Below are 25,993 nucleotides of genomic sequence, written 5' to 3'. Positions count from 1 at the left end.
GAAAATCTATATGGTGCAAATAGTTTTTTTAGAAAAGCAAAAGGCAAATATTTAGTATGATGGCAAAAACAATATATACACATTTATTTTATAATATGGTGGCATCGCCCAAAAGATAATACAAAGTAGATATCAATTTCGGATAGAAAGTATAATTCTAGAATCACATATCCCCAGAATTAAAGCTCGTTTACAAGACGAGTTGTGACAATAATTTGACACACACAGTAGTTTAGAGTAGAAGGAGTGAAAGCCACTTGACTGTAAGGAGAGGAGCAACACCGTTACATAAATTTTTGCATACGCTGCAAGTAGACTCTACGAAGAAGACACATGGAGCTTTTGCTTAAACTTCCTCTCATCTTCGATCATGAATAAAATCCAATCCACATTCACAACTTGGGCATTCCACAAAGCTCCTAATAGGAAAATTTGCAGAAGTAATCCCAACTGAGAATTGTAGATTGTCACCTTTCCTTCTAACCTCCACAATGTTAAACCATACCAATACAACCTTAACACTAACACCACTCAATTTCCTAAGCATGCCTTTTGATATCACTCCTTTTATCACAGGCTTGTAATTAAGCTCATATGAACTCAACATGAACCTACATGAGCCATTGAAATACGCCGAGAATTCGCCCGTTTTCGGGTTCAATTCATAGCCTGTCACCCCTTTAGGAAGAATCCCAATTGGGAAGTCATAGTTCTGCAACTCTTCATAGGCTGAGGGCTTCTCATTTGCTGAAATAGAAGCAGAAAACAAGAGGAGAAGAAAAGAAATGGTTGCTAAAGACATTGTATTTCTTGAATTTTGACAAGAAGTTATATGGTTTATAGATGCTTTGTTCATGAGTTGGCTACATGTGGATTGATGCTCTTGCCTAGTATAACAATTCTTTAAACAATTGTTGTACCAACTTCATGACTAAATGACAAGAGTATAAAGCATATAAAATACTTTACGGGCCTTTCCTCAATTATCTATATATATTTTGTAGCGATCGTGTCCTAGCTAGTTTGTTCGCACTTCATTTATTTCACCAGCTACTTGCTATTTATAGCCTCAATCATGGGACACATGAACCGATGGTCTCACCGTCAAACTAAGGTATTTTATACGGTATTTGTAGCCCAACTTCTCTCCTCCTCAATCATTCTTTTTGTTTTTCACTCAATTATTCTGCTTTAGGAAATTAACCCTTTTTTGTCTTATATCATTCTTTTTGAATTATACTGATTACTGTCTTATTCTAGTAATCATTTTCTTGAATTATGAATATTTAATGCAGCGATCAGCACCCTCTTCCTTTTCATCTACACATCCATTCGGTTCCAGCTCTATCCCAGATACTTTTGTACTAAACTATTAGCCAAAGGTCATGTGAAACTTATTCGAGAGAAATTTCCCTTTTTGTCTCGTACCTCCACTCCTAAACTAACTAACAGCGCTATCCGTCCCTATGTCCTCTACCGAACTTGAGGATGAAACTTGAGCTTCATTCTTCTCGAAACAAAAGGAGTATGGAAGATAGTAAGAAATCTGGACAAAACCTTCCTCTCAAATCTCGAACAATCAGTTATGCACAAAATATTTTCTAACTAATTTTCTAAAATATATATTCACAATCTTTTTTCTTAAAAAGCAAAAAGAAGAGGGAAAAAATACATATATACCATCTATAAGAGTAGTTGAGAGCAGCGTATTCAAGCTTAGGTTATTCTCTGATAAGTCTGATATGCCCTCAACTTGAAAGTTAATGACAAAAAGGTCGACACAGTAAATCGCATAAAAATATGAGACCTGCTTTAAGAATCATTTTCCCTCCAAAATATAAAAAAGAAAAAGAAAATATGGTATCAAGTTGGGTTTCTCAATGCAAAGGATAATGTTTTTTTTTTTTGGGATTATGTGCAACGTCTAATAAATAACTCCATCCTGTTGAAATTTGAAAAGCAAATGTTTTATGATGTAGTTTGACCATTTCTTAAACATGGAGAAACTTGCTAAGATCACAAATTCACAATTAATCATTTAAAATTATTTTTACATGTCGATTCTGTTATTAGTTGTCATATTTTTTCAAAATCAATGAAGATGTTCAAATAACTATTTTTTCGTTTTTCAAAATCAATGTAAATAGTTTTTTGCAGCTAAAAATGTTTTTCGTTTTCAAGATTAAGCACTATCTTTCACACTCCCTTTTTAACCCAAAAGATAGTATATATGTTAAACCCCGTGCGTCCTAAGTTGACATAATGAATATGAGACTTTTTAATCATGATTTAAATAATTTTAAAGTCATAATATGGCTATATATGATGTTTGGATAGAAAATATGAAGTTTGGGAAAAATCGGATTAAAGTTACGGAAATACCGACTAAGGATTTGCCCTGTAACAGTACTTTTTGAGAAATATATTTCGTGTGATATATGAGGTCTTTTTGGCACATATTATATACCAAATTAAAGGTCTTGGAATGTAGTTTCCAACGCACTTAACCGTTCTTTCATACGACACCCGGATAAAAAGGTATAAGCGTTGGAAGAAGGGCCAATCATAGGGTGCCAAGTAACATTTTTTTTACTTTTAAAAAAAGGGGATATTTATATCCCATCTCGTCTCTTTCTGCAATTTTCCAGAGAGCTCTCCCAAATAACACCCCTAACTTTACTCTTAAGCTCTCTATAAGAGCTTCAAACAATATGATCATCCCGGGCACGGAATCAAGAAGCGATAACATTAAAACGATTCCTATGACGTAAGTATCGCTATATCGCCTCTCTTTTTCTTTGTAGTTTGAGTTTTGAAAGGTACTTCATAGTTAAGAAAATATGTACTTTCTGTATTTAAGTGTTTAAATATTAATGAATGTTGATAAATTCATTTCCTAATAGTTAGAACTCACGGGACGGTGATCGGAAGCCGTGAGTTCGAGTTATTTGACTTATAGTAGACTGTTTTGTGAGATGTTTCGTGTTGCCTTTGGGCTGTATATTTTTCTACTGTTTAATAGAGTTTCGGAGGATAAATGGTGTGAAGAAACACCACATAATGATGGAATCGTGGGCTGGTCGTTCGTCGTTATATTTTTTTAAAGTTGTTTGACACTACTTTGGTTGTCGTTTTATGTATCAAGTGATTAGGGCATGTGGGCTATTTTGTGATATATTGTGATGGAGATAAGGTTGGAAAATGATTCTTACATGTTGTTATTGTTGTATTCTTGTTGTTGTTGGTATATGGTATTGGAGGAGGGCCTAGTTACAGGGGAGATGCTGCCCAAATTTACGTAAACGAGCTACTAGTTTAAGTTTCGGACTTAGCCTTTACTCATCACTGATTTTGAATCTCCTTATGATGTGGTAGATTGAATTGAGTTGTTTGAAAAATTTCTTGAAAGGTATTAAGGACTCAACGGAGTTAAGGTATGTTAAGGCTATCCCTTCTTTCCTTTTGGCATGATCCAAATGATACAAACGAAACAAACAAAATACGCAACTTTCATAAATGACTCTATTCATATATATACTAGGGGTGTCTGTATTCTTGATTCCCTATGTTAATTATAATTATATCCTCTATTCACGGGTCTCAAAAAAATACATATTTGATAAAGTTTGTCCGAAAGGCATATTGATTTTATGATATTAGAGAAATCTTATTAACGTATTTTTTATACATTTCATGCATTTATACATGTACATTGACCCATGACTAGAAGGCGTTATATACGCGTATATTATATGTATATGGAATATGGGAAAAGGTTATGGCGTTATATACGCACCACCACCTTATCAGCTGGTATACGTTGATGATTTGCCCACAGTGGCCGAGATGATATGATGAGATGCCCTCAGAGGCTTGATGATGTTATGAACGCATATACCTAAGCATGATATGATATTTATACGCATATACATGACATTGTAAATATTAATGATTCACAGAGTTGTTCAGACTTACATATTGAGTCTTTTACTCCATGTTTCTCTCATGTCTATTATTTACTAATTTTCATTCCTTACATACTCGGTACTTTATTTGTACTGATGTCCCTTTTGCCTGGGGACGCTGCGTTTCATGCCCGCAGGTCCCGATAGACAGGTTGAGAGTTCTCCTAGTAGGCTATCAGCTCAGTAGAAGGTGTTTGTGCACTCCACTTGCTCCGAAGTTGCCTATTTGGTCAGTATGATTTGAATATGCATTGTTTGGTATGGTGGGGCTCTGTCCCGACCTTTATGATATTTATGTACTCTTAGAGGCTTGTAGACAGATGTCATGTATACGAATACTGGTATGGCCTTATAGGCCAGTACGTCATATGTATAAGTCGGTATATCAAGTTGGGTCACCCTATATTGAGTATTTCCTCATGTATTATTCTACTTATCTCACGACAGCCTCTCTGACTCAATTACCTATGATAGCATGATACGAAAGATACGTTACGTTGGTACTCGGTTGAGTAAGGTATCGGGTGTCTGTCGCGGCCCATCGGTTTGGGTCATGACAAAAGTAATATCAGAGCAGTTCTGCCCTAGGGAGTCTACAAGTCGTGTCTAGTAGAGTCTTGTTTATGGGTGTGTTGTGCACCACACTTATAAGCAGGAGGCTACAGGGAATTTAGGACTGTCACTCTTTCTTCTTACTCTAGATCGTGTGGTAGAGTTCAGTTGTAAGAAATTCAAACTCCTAAATTCTATTTTATTCGTTATACAACGACATCTACATCGAGAAAGACAGTTGGTAAGAGATTGAACGTGGCTGTGGAAGAGTTGAGTCAGAGAAACTCGATTTTGCGTCATGCTTATGATGAGTAAATGTAAGGCCTTCAGTAGATATGTGTGTACTACGACATGTGTGCCTCTTGATAAGGAGCCCTAAGGCATGAATATCTATCTACCCCTATAGTAAAAAAGCAACGAGAGAATCAGAAGGTAGATACAAGTTTCAACAAGTAAAAGAAGCTAGGTGAAGAAGGATACGAGGTATCCAGTTAGTAAAGATTATCTGTATTTATAATTCAGGTAGAGAAATATAAGCCTTCTGAGTTACTTTCAACAATAACAAAGATATATTCACTTGACAACACCCATTTCAGTTATGCCATGTGGGAGTTAACATATATAATTTAAGAGAAGGATGGAATATCAACAACCAGCTGGGGTTAGAGTAACCCAAACTTATGGATGGATTGTTATCATTAGCTCACATTTTCGAGGGATATTGCAAACATAGTAATGGTTATCCTTGTGAGACACCCAGATGGTGCACTCTAGAATAGTACAATCAGATATGAATACTAGAATGTTCAGAAATTTCAGAAGATTGATATTGGAATCCTAGAAGGGATAAATATTTACCTTTGTATGGCTCTCGTCCCTAGTAAAGAGAGAGTGTTAGGCGACTCGAAGATCCAGTGAGTTGAATCAGGGGGGCTAAAAGTGAAAGAATGTTTTGAAGAAGTTTTCATAATAAGGTGATAGACAGAAATATTAGCAGGAGAATAAGAAGAGAGTAAATAAAGCATCATGAGTAAGATGTGATATATGGGTGATAACGGTAAATCAAAATATGACAAGACTAAAGATTCTATAGTCAAGTGAAGGAAAAGACAAGAAGTTACAAGTCTTGAGAAAATTAAAGAGTATAAGCCATAAAGTCATGGCCCCATTTTGAGAAATGAGTTGGTGACTCATACATGATTACCAGAAGGAAAAATTAGACCCCGGAGTAATATAAATTAGTATGGCAAGTGAATACAATAAACTGAACATGAATTCGGGACCGAAGGATTTGATAATAGCTGACATCGTGAGAATTTCAAAGGTCGCATTCCGACAATAATTGAATGGACAACAGAAGAATAACCTTTAAAGGTCATTCAGGAAGACGTTTCCCTAAAACAAGCATTATGAGCAGAGTTAAGCTTAAGGGACTAAGTGTGCCAGTTATATTAGGTATCACCTTTGTGTGTGAGAAATTAAATTATCCCTGGTATATAAGGGTTACCGCAAGGCAAGTAAGAGTCCGTGAAGATGTGAAAAGAAGCCAAATATGAAGAGGTGAAACAGTTATAGGTAAATCTTCATAGAAATAAATGTTAGTACTCCCCTAAAGGGGGAAAGATGGTGTGATATGGTATTAAGTCGGAGTTATGTGGTTAAAGTAACTATGGAATAGTAAAGAAAGAATGTATTAGAAAGGCGAAAGGAATGAGATTGCATTTATTCATGTCCTACGGATATGATACGACTCCAGAACATTATGTAAGCGTGATGACGGGGAGAGGCAGAAAGGGTTCCATTACTAGATGTTATTGATAAATAAGTGCAAATGAACACTGGATACATAAGAATCCAATGTGCGGGGTAAGTTAAGACAAATGATATAGCCCTCGAGAGATTACGCATAATATAGATATGATAATGGACTAACGTGTAGTTAGTAGTTAATTCAGGAAGTGCCTAGTCATGGCTAAATAAGAGGGTACCGACAAATCAGTAGGTTGTGCAAGATAAACATAGCGAAACCCAACATAGGGAATTTAGTCTCGCAAATATGATGACATCGTAATCCTTGAGAAATATTCATATAGGATTTGGGATTGTTAAAGGTAATGTATAAGTGTTACGGAAAAAAAAAATGGTGCACTGAGAAGATAGTCAAAAATTTCAGTTCAGAATCAACCTTACGAGCACAAGGGCATGGAGGTAAGTAATTAAGGATAATTATATGCGAGTAAGAAGGTCAAAAAAATTCTTTCGAGTATACGATATAATAAGCTTGCAGCTTTACAGAAGTCAAAGAGTCTCTCTTAAGTACTACAAAGAAAGACTAGCTGAGGAAATAAGGAAGAAGGCTTCAACTTAAGAATAGTGACATAAGGAAGAAATGGTCTTGTAACAATAGTCTCACAACAACATTGTATGCACTCCATAAGAAAGTGGCACCTATCGTGGCTAATGAACGGAAAAAAAATAAATCAAAAGATGATATTTGATATCATATGAGTTACAGGAAATTTTAGTAATTGTGGGTAATGAGATAAGCCATGTATTCATGCAACAAGTGGCAGAACGACCATGAAAAGTAATTGCTTATGTTTAAAGAGAACTAAGAAAGCACAAGAAGAATTATCCGACCCACGATTTAGAGTTAGCGGTGATTCATGCACTAAAGATGTGGACGCACTATTTGTATGGCATTCATGTTGATATCTATACGGATCATAAGAGCCTTCAGTATATCTTCAATCAAAAGGAATTGAATTTTTGCCAAAGGAGATGGTTGGAGTTACTGAAAGACTACGACGTTGATATTTTATACCATCTGGGGAAAGCGAATGTAGTAGCCGACGCCCTCAGTCATAGATCTGTGGGTAGCCTGTCATATTTACAGCCAGAGAAGTGTGGGATAGCCCATGAGATTCATCAGCTAGCTAGTCTTAGAGTTCGATTACTAGACTCAGGTGATACCAGAGTTACTATTCAGGACACGACAACATCCTCTTTAGTAACTGAAGTGAAGGAACGCCAATATGAGGATCATGTGCTAGCTCATTACAGAGATACATCCCCTCAAAAGGAGAATACACCATTTTAGATTACAGGAGACAAAGTCCTCAGATATCGAGGCTGATTATGTGTTCTAATGTAGCAGGGTTGCGCTAGCAGGTTATGGGAGAAGCTCACTATTCTCGTTATTCTATTCATCCAAGAGCGACGGAGATGTATCATGATATCAGGGGAATATACTGGTGGGACGGAATGAAGAAGGTTATAGCATAGTTTGTTGCTCAGTGCCCTAATTGTCAGCAGGTTAAGATTGAGCATCAGAAACCCGATGGATTATTGCAGCTATAGAGATTCCGACTTGGAAATGGGAAGTGATTAACATGGATTTCATCAATAGCTTACCTCGTACCCAACGTAAGCTCGATTCTATATGGGTTATTATTGATAGACTTACAAAATCATCCCATTTTCTGCATGTCAGGACTATGTATTCAGCAGAGGATTATGCAAGGATTTACATTAAGGAGATAGTACGACTTCATGGTGTCCCTATATCTATTATCTCAGATAGAGGTGCTCAGTTTACAACTAATTTCTGAAGGTCCTTCCAAAAAGGATTGGGGACTTAGGTGAGTCTTAGTACAATATTTCATCCCCAAACAGACGGTCAGGCTGAGCGTACTATTCAGACACTGGAAGATATGCTACGGGCTTGTGTGATGGACTTCAAGGGTAGCTGGGATGATCATCTTCCACTTATTGAGTTCGCATATAATAATAGTTATCATTCAATCATTCAGATGGCTCCATACGAAGCTCTTTACGGACAAAAGTGTAGGTATCCTATAGGATGGTTCAAGATTGGAGAAACTAAGTTAGTAGGACCAGAGTTGGTACAATAGGCAGTTGCGAAGATTAAGCTTATAAAGGAAAGGCTTTTAGCATCATAGAGTCGTCAGAAGTCTTATACAGATAATGGACGACGAGACTTGGAGTTTCAGGTAGATAACTGGGTATTCCTAAAGGTATCACCGATGAAAGGCATTATGAGATTCGGTAAGAAAGGAAAGCTTAGCCCTCGGTACATTGGACCTTATAAGATTATACGCAGAGTAGGCCAAGTAGCATATGAGTTAGACCTGCCTTCCAAATTGGAGTATGTACATCCAGTATTTCATGTGTCTATGCTCCATAGGTGTATTGGAGATCCCTCTAAAGTCATTCCAGTTAACGATGTTTAGGTTACAGAGCAGTTATCATATGAGGAAGCTCCCATTGTTAAACTAGATAGACAAGTTCGGAGATTAAGAACTAAGGATGTAGCTTCGATTAAACTACTTTGGATTAACAATAATGTGGAGGAGATGACTTGGGAAGCTGAAGAAGAAATGAAGACTAGGTATCCTCACTCTTTTCCACTTCCGAAGGAGGATCAGACTGAGACATCACAACCTTTAGGTACGTATATGGTACTTGATTCTTATGTTAGTTACTGTTATTGGTAGTGTGAGGCCATTAGTATTATTGATGATTGTGGCCCTGTGTGGATTTGTATTGTTGGGTTTTTTGTGTGGAAAGTTGGTAGTAGTACCATTACAGAGGAGACTCTGCCAAAATTTCTATAGATTTATGAGAGTTTAACATTCGAGGACGAATATTTCTAAGGGGGGAAGATTGTTACACCCCGTGCGTCCCAAGGTAACATAATGAATATAAGACTTTTTAATCGTAATTTAAATGATTTTAAAGTCATAATATGGCTATATATGATGTTTGGATAAAAAATATGAAGTTTAGGAAAAATCGGATTAAAGTTGCGGAAACACCGACTAAGGATTTGCCCTGTAATAGTGCTTTTTGAGAAATATATTTCGTGTGATATATGAGGTCTTTTTGGGACATATTATATACCAAATGTAAGGTATTTGAATGTAGTTTCCAATACACTTAACCATTAATTCATACGACACCCGGATAAAAAGTTATAAGAGTTGGAAGAAGGGCCAATCATAGGATGCCAAGTATCATTTTTTTTAGTTTTAAAAAAGGGGATATTTGCATCCCATCTCGTCTCTTTCTCCAAATTTCCAGAGAGATCTCCCAAATAACACCCCTAAATTTACTCTTAATCTCTCTACAAGAGCTTTAAACAATATGATCATCCCGGCCACGGAATCAAGAAGCGATAACATTAAAACGATCCCTACGACGTAAGTATCGCTATATCGCCTCTCTTTTTCTTTGTAGTTTGAGTTTTGGAAGGTACTTCATAGTTAAGAAAACGTGTACTTTCTGTATTTAAGTATTTAAATATCAAGGAATTTTGATAAATTCGTTTCCTAATAGTTAGAACTCACAGGACGGTGATCGGAAGCCGTGAGTGCGAGTTATTTGACTTATAGTAGACTGTTTTGTGGGAGGTTTTGTGTTTCCTTTGGGCTGTATATTTTTATACTGTTTAATGGAGTTTTGTAGTACAAATGGTGTGGAGAAACACCACATAATGACGGAATAGTAGGTTGGTCGTTCGTCGTTACATTGTTTTTAAGTTGTATGACACTACTTTGGTTGTCGTTTTATGTATCAAGTAATTAGGGTATGTGAGCAATTTTGTGGTATATTGTGATGGAGATAAGGTTGGAAAATAATTCTTACATGTTGTTATTGTTGTGTTCTTGTTGTTTTTGGTATATGGTATTGGTGGAGGGCCTAGTTACAGGGGAGATGCTGCCTAAATATACGTAAACGAGCTACTAGTTTAAGTTTCGGACTTAGCCTTTACTCATCACTGATTTTGAATCTCCTTATGATGTGGTAGATTGAATTGAGTTGTTTGAAGAATTTTTTGGAAGTTATTAAGGACTCAACGGAGTTAAGGTATGTTAAGGCTATCCCTTCTTTCTTTTTGGCATAATCCAAATGATACAAACGAAACAAACAAAATACGCAACTTTCATAAATGACTCTATTCATAGAAATACTAGGGGTGTCTATATTCTTGATTCCCTATGTGAATTATTATTATATCCTCTATTCATGGGTCTCAAAAAAAGACGTATTTGATAAAGTTTGTCCGAAAGGCATATTGATTTTATGATATTCGAGAAATCTTATTAACGTATTTTTTTTATGCATTTCATGCATTTATACATGTACATTGACCCATGACGAGAAGGCGTTATATACGCATATATTATATGTATATGGGATATGGGAAAAAGGTTATGGCGTTATATATGCACCACCACCTTATCAGCTGGTATACGTTGATGATTTGTCCACAGTGGCCGAGATGATACGATGGGATGCCCTCAGAGGCTTGATGATGTTATGAACGCATATACCTAAGCATGATATGATATTTATACGCATATGCATGACATTGTAAATATTAATGATTCACAGAGTTGTTCAGACTTACATGTTGAGTCTTTTACTCCATGTTTCTCTCATGTCTCTTATTTATTGATTTTCATTCCTTACATACTCGATACTTTATTTGTACTGACGTCCCTTTTGCTTGGGGACGACGCGTTTCATGCCCGCAGGTCCCGATAGACAGGTTGAGAGTTCTCCTAGTAGGTTATCAGCTCAGTAGAAGGTGTTTGTGCACTCCACTTGCTTCGGAGTTGCCTATTTGGTCAGTATGATTTGAATATGTATTGTTTGGTATGGCGGGGCTCTGTCCCGACCTTTATGATATTTATGTACTCTTAGAGGCTTGTAGACAGATGTCATGTATACGAATACTGGTATGGCCTTATAGGCCAGTATGTCATATGTATAAGTCGGTATATCAAGTTGGGTTACCCTATATTGAGTATTTCCTCATGTATTATTCTACTTATCTCACGACAGCCTCTCCGGATCAATTACCTATGATAGTATGATACGGAAGATACATTACGTTGGTACTCGATTGAGTAAGGTACCGGGTACCCGTCGCGGCCCATCGGTTTGGGTCGTGACAATATATTATGGATTGCCGTGGGTTAAAAGAGTTTTTTCTTTTGAAGTAACAAATTTAAGTAGAGATTATTTTATTTACAGAGTCGCCACTTGAAATTGATTTTTTGGTATTCCAAGTCACCTTTTATTTGAATCCCTAGTCAAATGAATGTTTGACTCTATTATTATTGGTCTGTAAAAATAAATTCCAGGTAAGGAATTTTGTTGACCAGGGAGAAGGTATAAGGCATTCTCCGAGTCTCGTGATTCTAGCATGGTCGCTTTATTGACTTAAACTTGGCTTGATTTAATTTTGGATAAACTGTAATTTATATGATTTTCATGTTTTTTCTATGTCCGCTTTTATTGCTTAATTATTAAAATTATTAAAGAATGACTTGGATAATATTACGTTGTCATAACCACGCTACGCAAGCGAATGCGTGATCGAAAATAAATTTAATTAAATTATCATAATTATGCCTCGCAAGCGAATCCAAAATGATGACAATCAATTATTTGTAGTACTTTTGAGAAACTACTACATTTATGCTTGAGAAAGTTAGTTTAGGAAATTTTTAAATGCCATTATCGCGCTACGCAAGCGAATCCGCGATTATAGCAAGAGATTAATTAAATTAAGAATTAATTAAGCTATTGAGATTAGTGAAATAATTTATTAAGTGCTAAACATCACGCTATGCAAGCGAGTTCGTGAATAAAAAAGGTTAAGTACGCCTACTAATTGCCTAGCATTTAAAATTAATTAAGTATGATTAAGTTATTTAAAAGAAAATCAGATTATTAAAATTTTATGACTAAAAAAAAAGGGGCTGGCCAACTCTTATTTAAATATGGGCCAGCTTAGTTTATTTGAGATATGTGCCAACTTTAGTTGTATGGCAATGGGGCCACTGGGCCATTTTTATTTAAGAAAAATGTAAGATGTGCCCAGTTATTTATGAAATGACCAGCTTTGCTTATGTTAAAGATGGGTCAGTTTTGTTATTTATGGAAGTGGGTTAGCAGAATTTATTTAAAGAACATGGATTAGCTGACTTATCTTGCTATGGGCTTGGCGAATTTGATCTCATTTGGCCCAAATAATTTGCATTTTTCAGTTTACTAATACAACCCAACAAGACTAGTTATGCACAAATCTATGTGGCCTACTTACTCAAATCCACGTTCTCTTTTGTTAATTTCAAAAATTCATCTCTATTAAATATTACTACATCACCTAATACTAATTTGGACAAGAATTAAAAAGGAATGATTAAACTTACACATCTTTTAGTACACCAATTTCAATAACTGAACTAACACATTCATCGTGCCAACTCTCCATTCCAATTCACTATCCACTATTTTTCTCCATTTAACTTCACAGATATTTAATAAAACCAAAGTAATAAAAACTCTAAACGTGTATATATAGCTATGCCAAACCCAACAACTAACTTCTTCTAGACATTAATAAATGCATGAATATAAACCCTACTTTTCAAACTTCAAGTTTTATTCCATCTAAACAAACTTCAAGTATCTGGGACTTCCTTTTTGAACATTGGACTCACCTAAGAATCTAATTTAGCTTAAGCATTTGTCATTCAAAAGTAACATCATGAGTGCTTAATTACAACAAGATAAATAGCAGGGAACTTCATGGCTAAACTTCAGTGTCTTATAAAGCAAAACAAGAAGCAAACTCAAAAGTACAAGAAAAGGAACTTGAAAAAAAATATGAAGTTACACATTTCAGATCTATACGCTATTAATAACTGATTAAACTTTAACACTTGAAGATCTTAAATAGATCCTTATCTTCAATCATTTACTATAAAATCTGCATTACAAAGTTTAAGGGTTACCTGAAGAGCTGAAAATCAAACTATAGCAAAGATGAAACTCCAGAAGTACAAACTAACGAACAACAGCAAACTAGCCAACATCAAGCAGTGAAAACAGCAACCAAACAACAATCTTTTGAACCTGAAATGACACAAAAACTCAAACTAGAAGTTCAGTGACTTAGAAAAAGGAAGAAAGAAAAAACTCACAAATTTTCAATTTTTTTTTTAGTTTACTTTGATGTTCAGCTGATGCCTTTTTACTCTCTTTATGTTGTGTCTTTCTTAGAGTGTCCAGATTATCCGTAAGTGTGTCAAGATGTGTCTTTTAAGTAGGAGAAATAAGTCCTTTTGGACAGATTTTGGTTCACCAAAAATCTGTCCAAAAGGACTAATTTTTGTGTGCCAAAACCGTCCTCTTTTCACCAAATTCTGACACAGCCTATTTTCCATCATGCTTAAAATAGTAAAAGCAAACTAACATGTACATATTTCATGATTAACATATCTAGCTTTCAGCTTTACACCAAATTAATACCACTCTATTTGATTCAAACCAAAACACATGCAACTATGTAACTAGACTCAAGTGATCAACTAAAACATGCAAACATCATTTGCTAAGTAATAGTTAGATTAACAACACTTCAACATAATTCAAAAAGCAATTTGAAACCAAACGACCTATTTGAAAACATAAACTCATTACAACAATTGTAACAACCTAACGAGGAATTGGTTATGAACTGATCAGAACATCAAACTAACTAAACTCATAGTAACTAAACCAAACAGATAATCAAGAACAAACAAACAACAATTAACCGATATTAACCAAACTTTAAACAACAAGAATCGATACGAGTTAGTGTTTGTTGAAACTAAACTAGAACACTTATCCTAATTTAACAAAATTAAAAGTATAAATTACATAATTAGGAAGAAGCATAAGCATATAACACAAATTAAAACCTAATCCTAATTGTCAATCGAAACAAAGACTACATTAAGCGTTAAACTAAGACGACTACAAACCTAATTTAAACTAAAAAGAGAACTATAACCAAATAGCATTGAAACAGTAATTCAAAAGCACGGAGGAAAAGTTAAAGGTTTTACCTAAGTTCCCGAGCTTCGAACCAGTAGTACGACACAAATATACGATGAATCGACCTCCTCGCCTCTTTTTCTCGATGATAAATGCCGAAAAACACAAACTCTGGTGAACCAGAGTTGAGTCCAGCACTGTGTCAAAAAGAAAAGAGACTAAGGGGTCATGTTCATGCAATAACAGTGGCTCAACGATGGAGAGGTAACGACAATATGGTGGTCACGGCAGTGAGGGCCGGCAGTGGTGGTGCTTTTGGGGGTGAAATTGGTAGGAATGGATAGATTTCTTTGAGATATATCCATTTATGCAGGTGTTACGGTGCGGGGGCGGCTAAAACTCGAGAAATTTTAAGAACAAAGTAAGCTAGGGTTTCGGTCAAGGCTAAATTTAAGGAAATTGGTTTGGATTTCGGGGGTTTGGGGTTTGGATTGGTGTAGAGGATGAAGAGAGGAAGAGATGGTGAAAATTTGATGGTGTTTGGACATGCGCCGCCGCCGTGGGCAATGTTTGGGGGGCGCGGCCGCCGTGGGGGCGGCGAAGAAGTCTGAGGGACGAGAGAGAGTGAAGAGGGAAGGAGAGAAGAAGAATTATGGGGAAAATGGGGCAAAATTTCAGTCTCTTTAAGTCTTAACTACCTAGCTGGAGATTGATTGTGGACCATTGGATCAAGAGAGATCAAACGGCTAAGACTCAATCTCTGGGATACTAAATGAAACGACGTAGTTTCACTATGAAACGACGTAGTTTCACTATGAAACTATGTTTTTTAAAGACTCCAGTGGGCTAGCCTCATTTTGGACCGGGTCCAGGTGCTTTTAGGCTCCGATTTTGGGGTCAATTTTCGCGCAACTCAACTAATAACGCACCTTAGCCTACATTCTTATTCTCTTTTAATTAACTATAAACAACTAAAAAAATCCTACACATACACACATAATAAACATAAAAAGAAAGAAAAAGAAAGTGCAAAATTAGGCATTTACAGTTGCCCCTCTTTGCTCGAGAACATGAAGAGTTTTCATGCAAAGATAGTGAATGTCATGACTAATTTTGCTCACATATGACTCTAACGAAAGCATTTTCTTGAAAAAGATGACCGAACCTTGCTTCCGAGGTTGCCTACATATCCTTAGCTATAAAGGTATCATGTCAGTGTAGTTCTGGAAAAATTTAGTAGCTGGGACTACCGGACACTAGAGTCAGGGGCGGATCCAGTGCATAAGTTATGGGTTCCCATGAACCCAGTAACTTTTGTCTAGATCCGGTATTTGGTTGAAAAATTTGTTAAATGTATAAGAATATTTAGCTTGGAATCTTGTCCATTAATCCAGTTATTATTGTATATTAACTTAAGATTTCTGTAGGAACCCATAAACTTAAAATTTTGGATTCGCCTTTGACTAGAGTTAAGACTGTTGTTGTTGTTGTTGTTGTTGTTACTGTCACTTGCTGCTTATATCAAAAGAAAAAGAGAAGAGAACTACTTAGAGAACCACATATGCCTGGAAGCTAAAAGTTACAAAATTCCTATCTATGTATCTTCTGGAGTCAAATCTTGATTCTTGACCTGCTCGCTTGTGCTGACCTTAGATTGGATCTTGATGCTCTTTGAAGAAAAGATTATGGCTCATTCTCGATTGCTTGCTTTCCGGATCAGAATTTGAAAAAATGAAACTTGAGAAGTTGGGTTGCTGACACATTATCAAAGCTAACTCCAACTATCTTGTGATTGAAAGACTTCTTTTTTCTGATGAGAAACTGAAACTGCGAGCTTTAATCATCACTTGTGCTATACGACGGAGCCTGCAAAGCCATCAAAGACGAACAAAGCGAACAAAATTTTTCTGCCCCAGTCTGGAACTATACTGAAAAGGGAATGCAACTAAGGGTTGGCAACTTGTATTACTAAAAGCGAATGCAACCAAGGGTTGTAGCCCTGTATCACAGAAAGTAATGTAACCAGGGATTGGCGCTCTGTATAACTAAGGAGGATTGTAACCAGAGGTTGGTACCCTGTATCACTGAAAAGAATGTAACCAGGGGTTGGTACCCTATATTACTGAGGAGAAATATAACCAGGGGTTGGTACCCTGTATTACTGAAAAGAAATGTAACCGGGGGTTGGTACCCAGTACTACTGAAAGAAAATATAACCAGGGGTTGGCGTATTATGGATAAAGTGTTGAATCCCTTTAGGCAAAAATGTTCTACTTGAGTTAAATTACATAAAACAGCCTGAGCGAAGAGTACTTCTACCCAAAAATATTAGTTGGATCCCTCTAGGCGAAAAGGTTCTACCTGAGTTAAGCTACGTAAAACAACCTGAGCGAAGAGTACTTCTACCCGAAAATATGAGCTGGATCCCCCTAGGCAAAAATGTTTTACTTGAGTTAAGCTATGTAAAACAGCCTGAGCGAAAAGTACTTCTACTCAGAAATATGAGCTGAATCCCCCTAAGCGAAAAAGTTTTACCTGAGTTAAGCTACGTAAAACAGCCTGAGTGAAGAGTACTTCTACCGGAAAATATGAGTTGGATCTCCTAGGCAAAAAGGTTCTACCTGAGTTAAGCTATGTAAAACAACCTGAGCGAAAAGTACTTCTACTTAGAAATATGAGCTGGACCCCCCTAGGCGAAAAGGTTCTACCTGAGTTAAGCTACGTAAAACAGCCTGAGCGAGGAGTACTTATACCCAAAAATATGAGCTGGATCCCCCTAGGCGAAAATGTTCTACCTGAGTTAAGCTACGTAAAACAGCCCGAGCGAAGAGTACTTCTACCCGAAAATATGAGCTGGATCCCCCTAGCGAAAAGGTTTTACCTGGGTTAAGCTGCGTACAACATTCTGAGCGAAGAGTACTTCTACTCGAAAATATGAGCTGGAACCCCCTAGGAAAAAATGTTTTACCGAGATTAAGCTACGAAAATGGGAGGTATGAACATTAGTGATGCATGCTAAAAATAAAAGAAAGTGGAGATTTTGAAGAACTTAACTTTGGTGACATACGTCCTTTGAGAATCGTCGTTTTGTACTGCTTTGTTCCTGCTTCAAACAAAGAAAAATTTGCTAGTTTTCAAAGTGGTGGTCGGTTTCTGGCCTTGATGCCCTGAGTAGTTTGAATTCACGGTCACTGTTGTCGAAGAACCGATTCTGTCAATGTGGTACCCAGATGCTCGGATACTTTGTATCGCTTTCTGGAGATCTTGGCTTTCCGACGTTGCCCCAGACTATTTCATACCCAGATGTCCATGGTACCACTAACCTTTGTCCCTAAGGCAAGGCAATTTTTCCTTTAAAATCAAACTTAGTTGTCTTGCACCCAGTATCAGTTTGTGTCCATATTGCTTATCAACTTTTCCCATGAAGTGAGTCTTGCTGAGGCGACCTTTTCAGTTTCTTTGAGACAGTTTGTTCGGCTTATCAAAAGAGATCACAGATGGATTCGTGCTTCGTCAATGCCGTATATTCCCCAAATTGTGCTCGATATTACGGGGGAATTGTAGCCAGTTTTGCAGTCATTTCTTTGCTTCACTTTTGATGCAAGATTAGACCAAAATGGACTCAAACAAAAAGTTATGGAAAAACAGAAGAGTAATTAAAAGCAAAAAAAGGAATTGTGTCTAAACAAAAGGTGTCCCTTTTGAGGAGAGGAATGTGGAGATTTATCTGGAGGTATGTGCCAGCTTCAATGAATCATGACATATATTTTGGACTGGACGCCTGATCCGTCTGAGCTGTCTAATTCACAAAATCCGTTGCAAATGTTCATCTTGAAACTGTCTTGGTTGTGCTCATGTCGGAGTATCGAAGACCCTTATTCGGCTAGTAACGCCCTTTGCGAGTTTTCGCTAACTGACCTCTCTCATTTCTCTACTCACCGTCACCTTATAGTTCTCATATGAGTTTTCACCAATAAGACTCTCTCATTTCTCTGCTCACTATTGCCTTACGGTGCCCATACGGGTTTTCACCGATAAGACTCTCATTTTTTTTTCCTTTTTTTTTGTTCTTTTTTTTTCGCCGTCCTTGACTAAGATATTGCATGCGGCATGTTGTCCAATACCCTTGGCATGGTGACTTTAACATTCTCAAAGATCGATCAAAATGTCTTAACGGGAAAAGATGAAAAGAACCTTGAACTGAATTACGACTTTTGGAACCTTTTTATAGGAAGACCGTAAAAAATAAAACAAACTTCTGTCCCGGTTTTAGAGTATTGAGGATATGATTTTTTTGTTGTGATGGGACCGAACCCATGGTAAGGCTGCTTACGTATCCTTTTAGAATCAAGTCGAACGTAGTTCACTGACTTAGAAGATTTGTTGTTTGGATTTTTTTTTCTCTTTCCTTTTTTTTTTTCGTTTTTGTTTTTACAAGTACATAGGTTCCAAAAAGAGGGAAAACAAAGAAGACAAATGTGGATCAAAAGGGTTAACATAAGGGTGACACCTATTTGGGATAGTGAACAATGATAGCCTTCGTCATCTCGATCTGAGAAAATCATGCGTGAAAGTTCCGCAGTGGGTATATATATCAAACATAATATCTTTTGACTGTATCTGCGTTAATAGTCATGTCTGGTACCCGTCGTTCTTCATCTACCAAGTGCAAGGCCCCTCTTGGTAACACTTTATTGATGATGTAGGGTCCTTGCCAGTTCGGAGCGAACGTTCCTTTAGCTTCTAGTTGGTGTGGAAGAATGCATTTCAAAACGAGTTGTCCTACCTCAAAGTGCCTTGGACGCACTTTATTGTTATAAGCGCGTGCCATTCTTTGCTGATATAATTGGCCGAAACATACTGTTGCTAACTATTTTTCATCAATCAGCATTAGGTGTAACAAACGTGTCTTGACCCACTCTGTGTCTTCAATCTTCGATTCCATAATGATTCGAAGAGAGGGAATTTCAACTTCGGCCTGTATTATAGCTTTAGTTCCATATACCGGCAGATAAGGAGTTAACCAACAGATGTATAAGCAGTCATGCGATATCCCAAAAGAGCAAAAGGTAACTTTTTATGCCATTATCTGGACCCTTGGATCATCTTCCTAAGAATCTTCTTGATGTTCTTGTTTGCCGCTTAAACGACTCCATTGGCTTTTGGTCGGTAGGGGGTAGAGTGGCAATGCATAATTTTAAATTGCTCGCATAGCTCCTTCATCAGATGACTATCTAGATTGGCTGCAATGTCAGTGATAGTGGTATTTGGAATACCAAAGTGATAGATGATGTTGGAATGAATAAAGTCTACCACTGCTTTTTTGGTGACTGCTTTGAAGTGACGGCCTCTACCCACTTGGTGAAGTAATTAATTGCAACCAAAATGAATCTATGCCCATTTGAAGCCTTTGGCTCGATTGGCCCAATGACATTCATTCCCCAAGCAATGAAAGGCCAATGAGAGGACATGTGATTAAATTCTGACGAAGGCGAGTGAATCAGGTCACTATGAATCTGGAACTGGTGACACTTGCAAACAAAACTGAAACAATCTCGCTCCATAGTAAGCCAATAATACCCTACTCGTAGAATCTTATTCGCCAAAACATATCTATTCATGTGAGGCCCACATAGCCCTGAATGCACTTCACTCATAATTCGCTCAGCTTTTATGGAATCTAAGCATTTAAACAAGTTCAAATCTGGGTCCTTTTGTACAAAATTTCCCCATTCAGGAAGAAACCACCGACGAGCCATCTTAAAGTTCTTTTTTTTTATCTCCCTTGGCATGCTCTAGGTATTCCCTTGTTTTCAGGAATCGTTTTATGTCATGATACCATGGTTCACCATCTGGTTCTGCCTCAATTATATTATAGTAACCGTTTTGATTCCGAACTTGGATTTCTAATGGATCAATATGAGTGTTGCCTGGATAAGGGAGCATCGAGGCTACGGTAGCCAAGGCATCGGCTAGCTCGTTGTGAAACCTGGGAGTGTACCTGAACTCGAAGGACTTGAATCTTTTGCTTAGGTCTTGCACACATTGTCTGTATGGAATAAACTTGATGTCTCGAGTCTCCCATTCGCCTTGGGCTTGCCGGATAAGCAAGTCAGAATCTCCCATAACCAATAGTTCATGCACATCCAGATCGAGGGCCATTTTTAGACCCATGATACAAGCCTCGTATTCTGCCATATTATTGATACAGAAGAAACGAAGTCGGGCAGTTGTAGGGTAATGTTGTCCAATAGGTGAGATTAGGATTGCCCCGATCCCAACTCCTTTGATATTGACAGCCCCATCAAAATACATTTTCCATACATGGCTGTCGTTCGGAACTACTTCCTCTATTGAGTTGACCTCTTCATCTGGGAAGTATGTGCTCAGTGGCTTGTAATCATCGTCAATCGGATTCTTTGCCAAATGATCTGCCAAAGCCTGTGCTTTCATTGTAGTGCGAGTGACATAGATGATGTCGAACTCTGTGAGCAGAATTTGCCATTTTGCGAGCCTGCCAATGGGCATTGGCTTTTGGAAGATGTACTTCAAAGGATCCATTCTGGATATGAGGTAAGTAGTGTAGGCCAAAAGATAATGTCTCACTTTCTAAGAGACCTAAGTTAAGGCACAACATGTCCTTTCTAAAAGGGTATACTTAACCTCATAATTGGTGAACTTCTTGCTCAAATAATAGATTGCCTGTTACTTTTTGCCTGTCATATCATGTTGCCCCAGAACGTATCCAGAGGAATTATCCATCACCGATAGATATAAAAACAAAGGCCTACTAGGTTCAGGTGGGACCAGTACAAGGGGTTTTGATAGATAATCTTTGATCCTATCAAAAGCTTTTTGGCAATCGCCCGTCCACTTGATAGTAGCATCCTTTTTCATCAACTTAAAGATGGGCTCGCATGTGGTTGTATGCTGAGCAATGAACCAACTGATGTAGTTCAATCTCCCGAGCAAACTCATGACTTCAGTTTTGTTCTTCGGGGGCGAAAAATCTCGAATGGACTTTATCTTAGATGGATCCAATTCGATGCCTCTCCATCTGAATATAAAACCGAGGAGCTTCCCAGACAGAACCCCAAATGCACACTTGGCTGGATTGAGCTTAAGTCATACCTTTTTAGCCGTTCGAAAAACTTTTTCAAATCGCGCACATGATCAGTCTCTGTCTTTGACATTATGATTTTATCATCGACATATACTTCAATCTATTTGTGCATCATGTCGTGAAAAATGGTGGTCATGTCCCTCATGTAAGTTGCCCATGCATTCTTCAAACCGAATGGCATGACCCTGTAACAATAAGTATCCCATGGAGTGGTGAAAGTGGTCTTTTCTGCATCATCCTCATTCATTAGAATCTGGTGGTATCCGGCATAGCAATCCACTAAAGATTGTATCTCATGCTTAGTGCAATTATCTACAAGTATGTGGATGTTTTATAGAGGAAAATTATCCTTTGGACTTGCTTTGTTCAGATCTCTGTAGTCAACACAGACTGTGATTTTTCCGTCCTTCTTTGGCACATGCACAACATTTGCCACCCAAGTGGTGTATCGGATGGCTCTAATCACATTGCCGCTCAGTTGCTTCATTATTTCCTCTTTGGTTTTATCACTCATGTCCGTTTTAAATTTTCTTTGCTTTTTGTTGGACTGGTGGAAAATCGGGATACGTGGGAAGCTTATGAACCACTAGATCAGCACCTAAACCCGACATATCATCATAAGACCAGGCAAACACATCTCTATATTCAAATAAAAGTTGAATCAAGGCATCTCTGGTTTTTTGTTCAGTATGAATGCTTATCTTTGTTTCTCTAACTTCTTCATGATTTTTGATATTGATCGGCTCAGTTTCATTGAGGCTGGTCTTAGGCTTGTTTTCAAATTGTTTCAATTCTCTTTTTATTTCCTCAACAGCCTCATCTTCGTCCTAATCAACCTCTTGATGCATTATTTCGAAATTAGACAGCTTTTTAAGATCTGGACATGAATTCTGCATGCATGTCATGTTATTAAAGCCAGCATTAACATGAATGAAATGGAAACAAAATGTCAGGAATTAGAAAAAAGGAAAAGATATAGAACTTAATATGAAACTGAACTGCATTTCATTGAATTTGAAATGATAGAAGGGTTAACATCAAAACAAAACAATCATACTGAGATGTTTGGATTACAAATTTGAAAGTGACCCAAATACAAAAAAAGAAGCTGCAAAAAGCAAACTACCAAGACTCCTTCCTTGTGGAGAGAGGAGTTGCTTCCCAGTTGTTGAGCATGGCATCTGGGCCAATAAGTTGCATATCGGCACGACTAGTGCCTTCACCAGCCTAGATCATATTCACTTCAGAAAATGTCTTGTTGAGGCCATGGCAAATTTCATCAATGTTTTCCTGCGCCGAGGAATTTTGACCCTCTTGGAGTCGTGGCTTTATAAAAGTGTAGAAAATGTGAGGGATGGGTTGCTGCAAGACCCACCCATGCTTTTTGCGGTGCTTGGCTTTGTCTTCATATGCTTGTGTTGGCCTGAAGCCAAAGCCAAAAGTACCCTTGTTACTAAAGGGAGATATGAGTTTCGAAATTCCTTTCAATAATGCCCCCAGACCTTTTCTTGGCTCATAACCTTGTCTCAGCATAAGTGCAGCCACCATTACAGATCTGGCGGAAAGACGAGGATGTAGAATGGGCTTTCCTTCATCAACATGGTCCACAACAACCACTTCGAAAGCCTGATAGACAATGGACTCGCACCCTTCCTTGGCCTCAATACACGGGATTAACGGATCTTTATAAATGGATGACTCATCTTCTCCGTGAGCAATAATTTCTTACCTGTCATGTTCGAACTTTGAGCATTTGATGCAAGGTGGATGGCATAGCTCGAGCCATATGGATCCATAGCCTTCCAAGAAAAAAGTTATAAGAAGTTTCCATGTCCAATACTTGGAAGATAATTTTAAAATCAACCGGCCCAATTGTTATGGTGAGGTTGATCTCCCTAATGCTGTCTCTCGCCGATCTATCAAAAGCCCGGATGCGGACATGTTGGGTCATATTCTGTCTGTATTGATCTTCATGCTTTACAAGGTGGAGAGAGAGCATACAACTACGCTCGATCCTCTATCAACCATGAATTGCTTTACGTAGTGCCCCTCACATTTAACAGTCTGGTGTAAAGCCCTATTGTGCCTGGCTTCTTCTTCGGGGAGTTCATCATTAGTAAAGGTGATTCTATTTACCTCAAAAAATCTGTTGTCCATCTTCTCTAACTGATTCACTGTGGTCTTCTCTGAGACATATGTCTCGTTTAGGATTTTGATTAGTACACGGGCATGTTCTTTTGAATGTATGAGCAGAGATAGTAGAGAGATTTGGGCATGAGTCTTTCTCAGCTGGTCAATGATTGAGTAATCCTGAACTTTCATCTTTTTCAAAAACTCTTCCGCCTCTTTTTCAGTGACTGGTTTCTTTATTGGAATTTAACCTTCTTTGATTTGCTTGGCCTTTCTCAACTCTTCTAGAGTGTAACACCTCCCTGATCAAGTCAAACCTCCAGTTTCCCCCACTTCTTCTATGATTTCCTTAACTTTGTAGATCATCCCAGTTTTGTTGTAGTTCCAAGGAATGATTTTCGTGTTTGTCACACGGGGTTGCACGGTGGGTTTGATTATGATCGGCTCTATTATACCCTTCGTACCACCCTGATTCTGCCTTGTGATGGGGTGGCCTCCAAGTACATACAACCTTGGGCTTGGAGCATTGGAGCAAACTTCCAACCTCGAGACCTTGGGAACAAATAAAGTTACCTTTTCTAAGCTTGGGGTGCCTTTTACAATCAACGGCACATCTCGGCTTGGACTTACTTCCAATCCTGCTCCTTCTTGAATCGTTCCCACTGTCATTTTTGCCCGATCAACCGGCTTGTATTCTTGATCTCAGCCAATCATTCCCACAAAATAAACATCATTGTGTGCTGGTAACGGGTTGTTTGTAACATTAGGAGGGTTTTAGCCATTTGTTACCACAATTAAATTTTCAGCGACGATTCTTTCTATGGCTCTTTTCAGAGTCCAACAGTCTTCAGTGCTATGCCCCGGGGCACCTAAATGATATTCACATACATTTGCTTAAAATCCATGTGAGTCGAGATGCATATGGTGGGGAGTGATGGGTCCAATCCCGCCCATCTGCTTCATCTTTTGGAACAGACTAGAGTATGATTTAGCCAATAGAGTGAATTTTTCCACCGGCCTCTACTCTCGACCATAATCCTGCCTGAGACGAGTATTGTAAGGTACCCGAAAATTTTGCTGCTGAGGTTGGGGGATCCTTGGAGTTGGTGCCTGTACCTGTTGATTGGTAGGCCGAGCATAGGATTGAGCATTATACACTATATACTGTGGTGGGCCCATAAAGTATTGAGGAATTGGCGGGGGATAATAATATTGAGGGTAGCTGGATTGATCCTGCTGAACTTGCACATAAGGGTGCGATGCCCCTCTTTTAACTTCCTTGGATTCTGAAGTCATCATGGACCCTTTATCTCTATTCTTTCTATTTGCCAAACTTCCTGACCCATTTTGGATTGCTTGGGTGGTGGCTTTAAAAGCAGCTTGACTTACAATTCTGCCAGTATTGAGGCCATGTTCGACCATCTCTCTTATTTTGATCGCTTCTGCAAAAGGTCTACCCATCACAGATATCATGTTCTGAAAGTAATCAGGCTCTTGAGCCTCCAGAAAAATAGTGATCAACTCATGGTTATTCATGGGTGGCTTAAATCTAGCCGCTTGCTCCCTCCACTTGATGGCATACCCCCTAAAGCTTTTCGTTGGGTTTTTTTCATATTGGATAGGGAATTGTGATCCGGCACAATATCAATATTGTATTGAAATTGTTTGACGAAGGCCTGTGCCATGTCATCCCAAACATGCCAATGAGAGATATCATGGTCAATGAACCATTCAGAGGCTACTCCCACCAGACTCTCCCCAAAATACGCCATCAGCAATTCTTATTTTCCTCCTGCACCCCTCAGCTGGTTGCGGTACCTTTTCAAGTGGGCGATAGGGTTGCCGTATCCATCATATTTCTCAAATTTCGAGGTCTTAAACCCTAGTGGCAAATGGATGTGAGGGAACATGCATAAATCACTAAATGACATACTTTTGTGACCACCTAGTCCCTGTATGTTCTGCTCGAGACTTTTCATTTTTCTGGCTATCTTATCTGGCTCACCCGTCTTGGCAGCCTTTTCAGTTTCCACTGGTGACTCGTACTGAGAAGTCTGATTGTATGGAGTTAAGCCCCTGAAAGCCATATTTGGAGAGTAGTATTGACCATCATAAGCATGGGATAGTGGCTCATTGTTTGGCCTCGTCACAGGAGGTGGTGGTGGGATTGTATATACCGGCACTCCAGACACGACGAGAGGGGTGTTCCTGACCGGTGCGACTGGAGGTCGCAAATTAGAGGTACCAGGGCGGCATGGAAGCTGTAGTTTGGCACATACCCTGGTAGTAGAATGTGATTGCTCATTGTATGGAGCAATGGTTGAGTAGCCTGTGGTACGGTAGAAGTTCCTTTTGTGGGACCTTG

At 38.1% G+C, this 25,993-nt stretch overlaps 3 protein-coding genes across 3 annotated transcripts; all 3 read right to left on the bottom strand.

Moving 5' to 3' along the window:
- Nucleotides 1-358: 358 nt before the first annotated feature.
- On the bottom strand, nucleotides 359-802 carry LOC104112602 (uncharacterized protein At5g01610-like). Its single transcript, XM_009622575.2, has one exon. It carries the CDS (start codon nucleotides 800-802, stop codon nucleotides 359-361), a length of 444 nt encoding a protein of 147 aa, XP_009620870.2.
- An 18,882-nt stretch (nucleotides 803-19,684) lies between these two features.
- LOC138906300 (uncharacterized) lies at nucleotides 19,685-20,134 on the bottom strand. The gene has a single exon (XM_070194834.1). The coding sequence runs from the start codon at nucleotides 20,132-20,134 to the stop codon at nucleotides 19,685-19,687; it is 450 nt and encodes a 149-aa protein (XP_070050935.1).
- A 1-nt stretch (nucleotide 20,135) lies between these two features.
- Nucleotides 20,136-20,828, bottom strand: LOC138906299 (uncharacterized). Its single transcript, XM_070194833.1, has one exon. It carries the CDS (start codon nucleotides 20,826-20,828, stop codon nucleotides 20,136-20,138), a length of 693 nt encoding a protein of 230 aa, XP_070050934.1.
- Nucleotides 20,829-25,993: the final 5,165 nt, after the last annotated feature.

Source organism: Nicotiana tomentosiformis, chromosome 2, assembly GCF_000390325.3.
Source record: "Nicotiana tomentosiformis chromosome 2, ASM39032v3, whole genome shotgun sequence".
Classification (NCBI taxonomy): Eukaryota; Viridiplantae; Streptophyta; class Magnoliopsida; order Solanales; family Solanaceae; genus Nicotiana; species Nicotiana tomentosiformis.
Note: the sequence above shows the minus strand (reverse complement) of the source record. Positions and strands in the feature narration are given on the sequence as shown.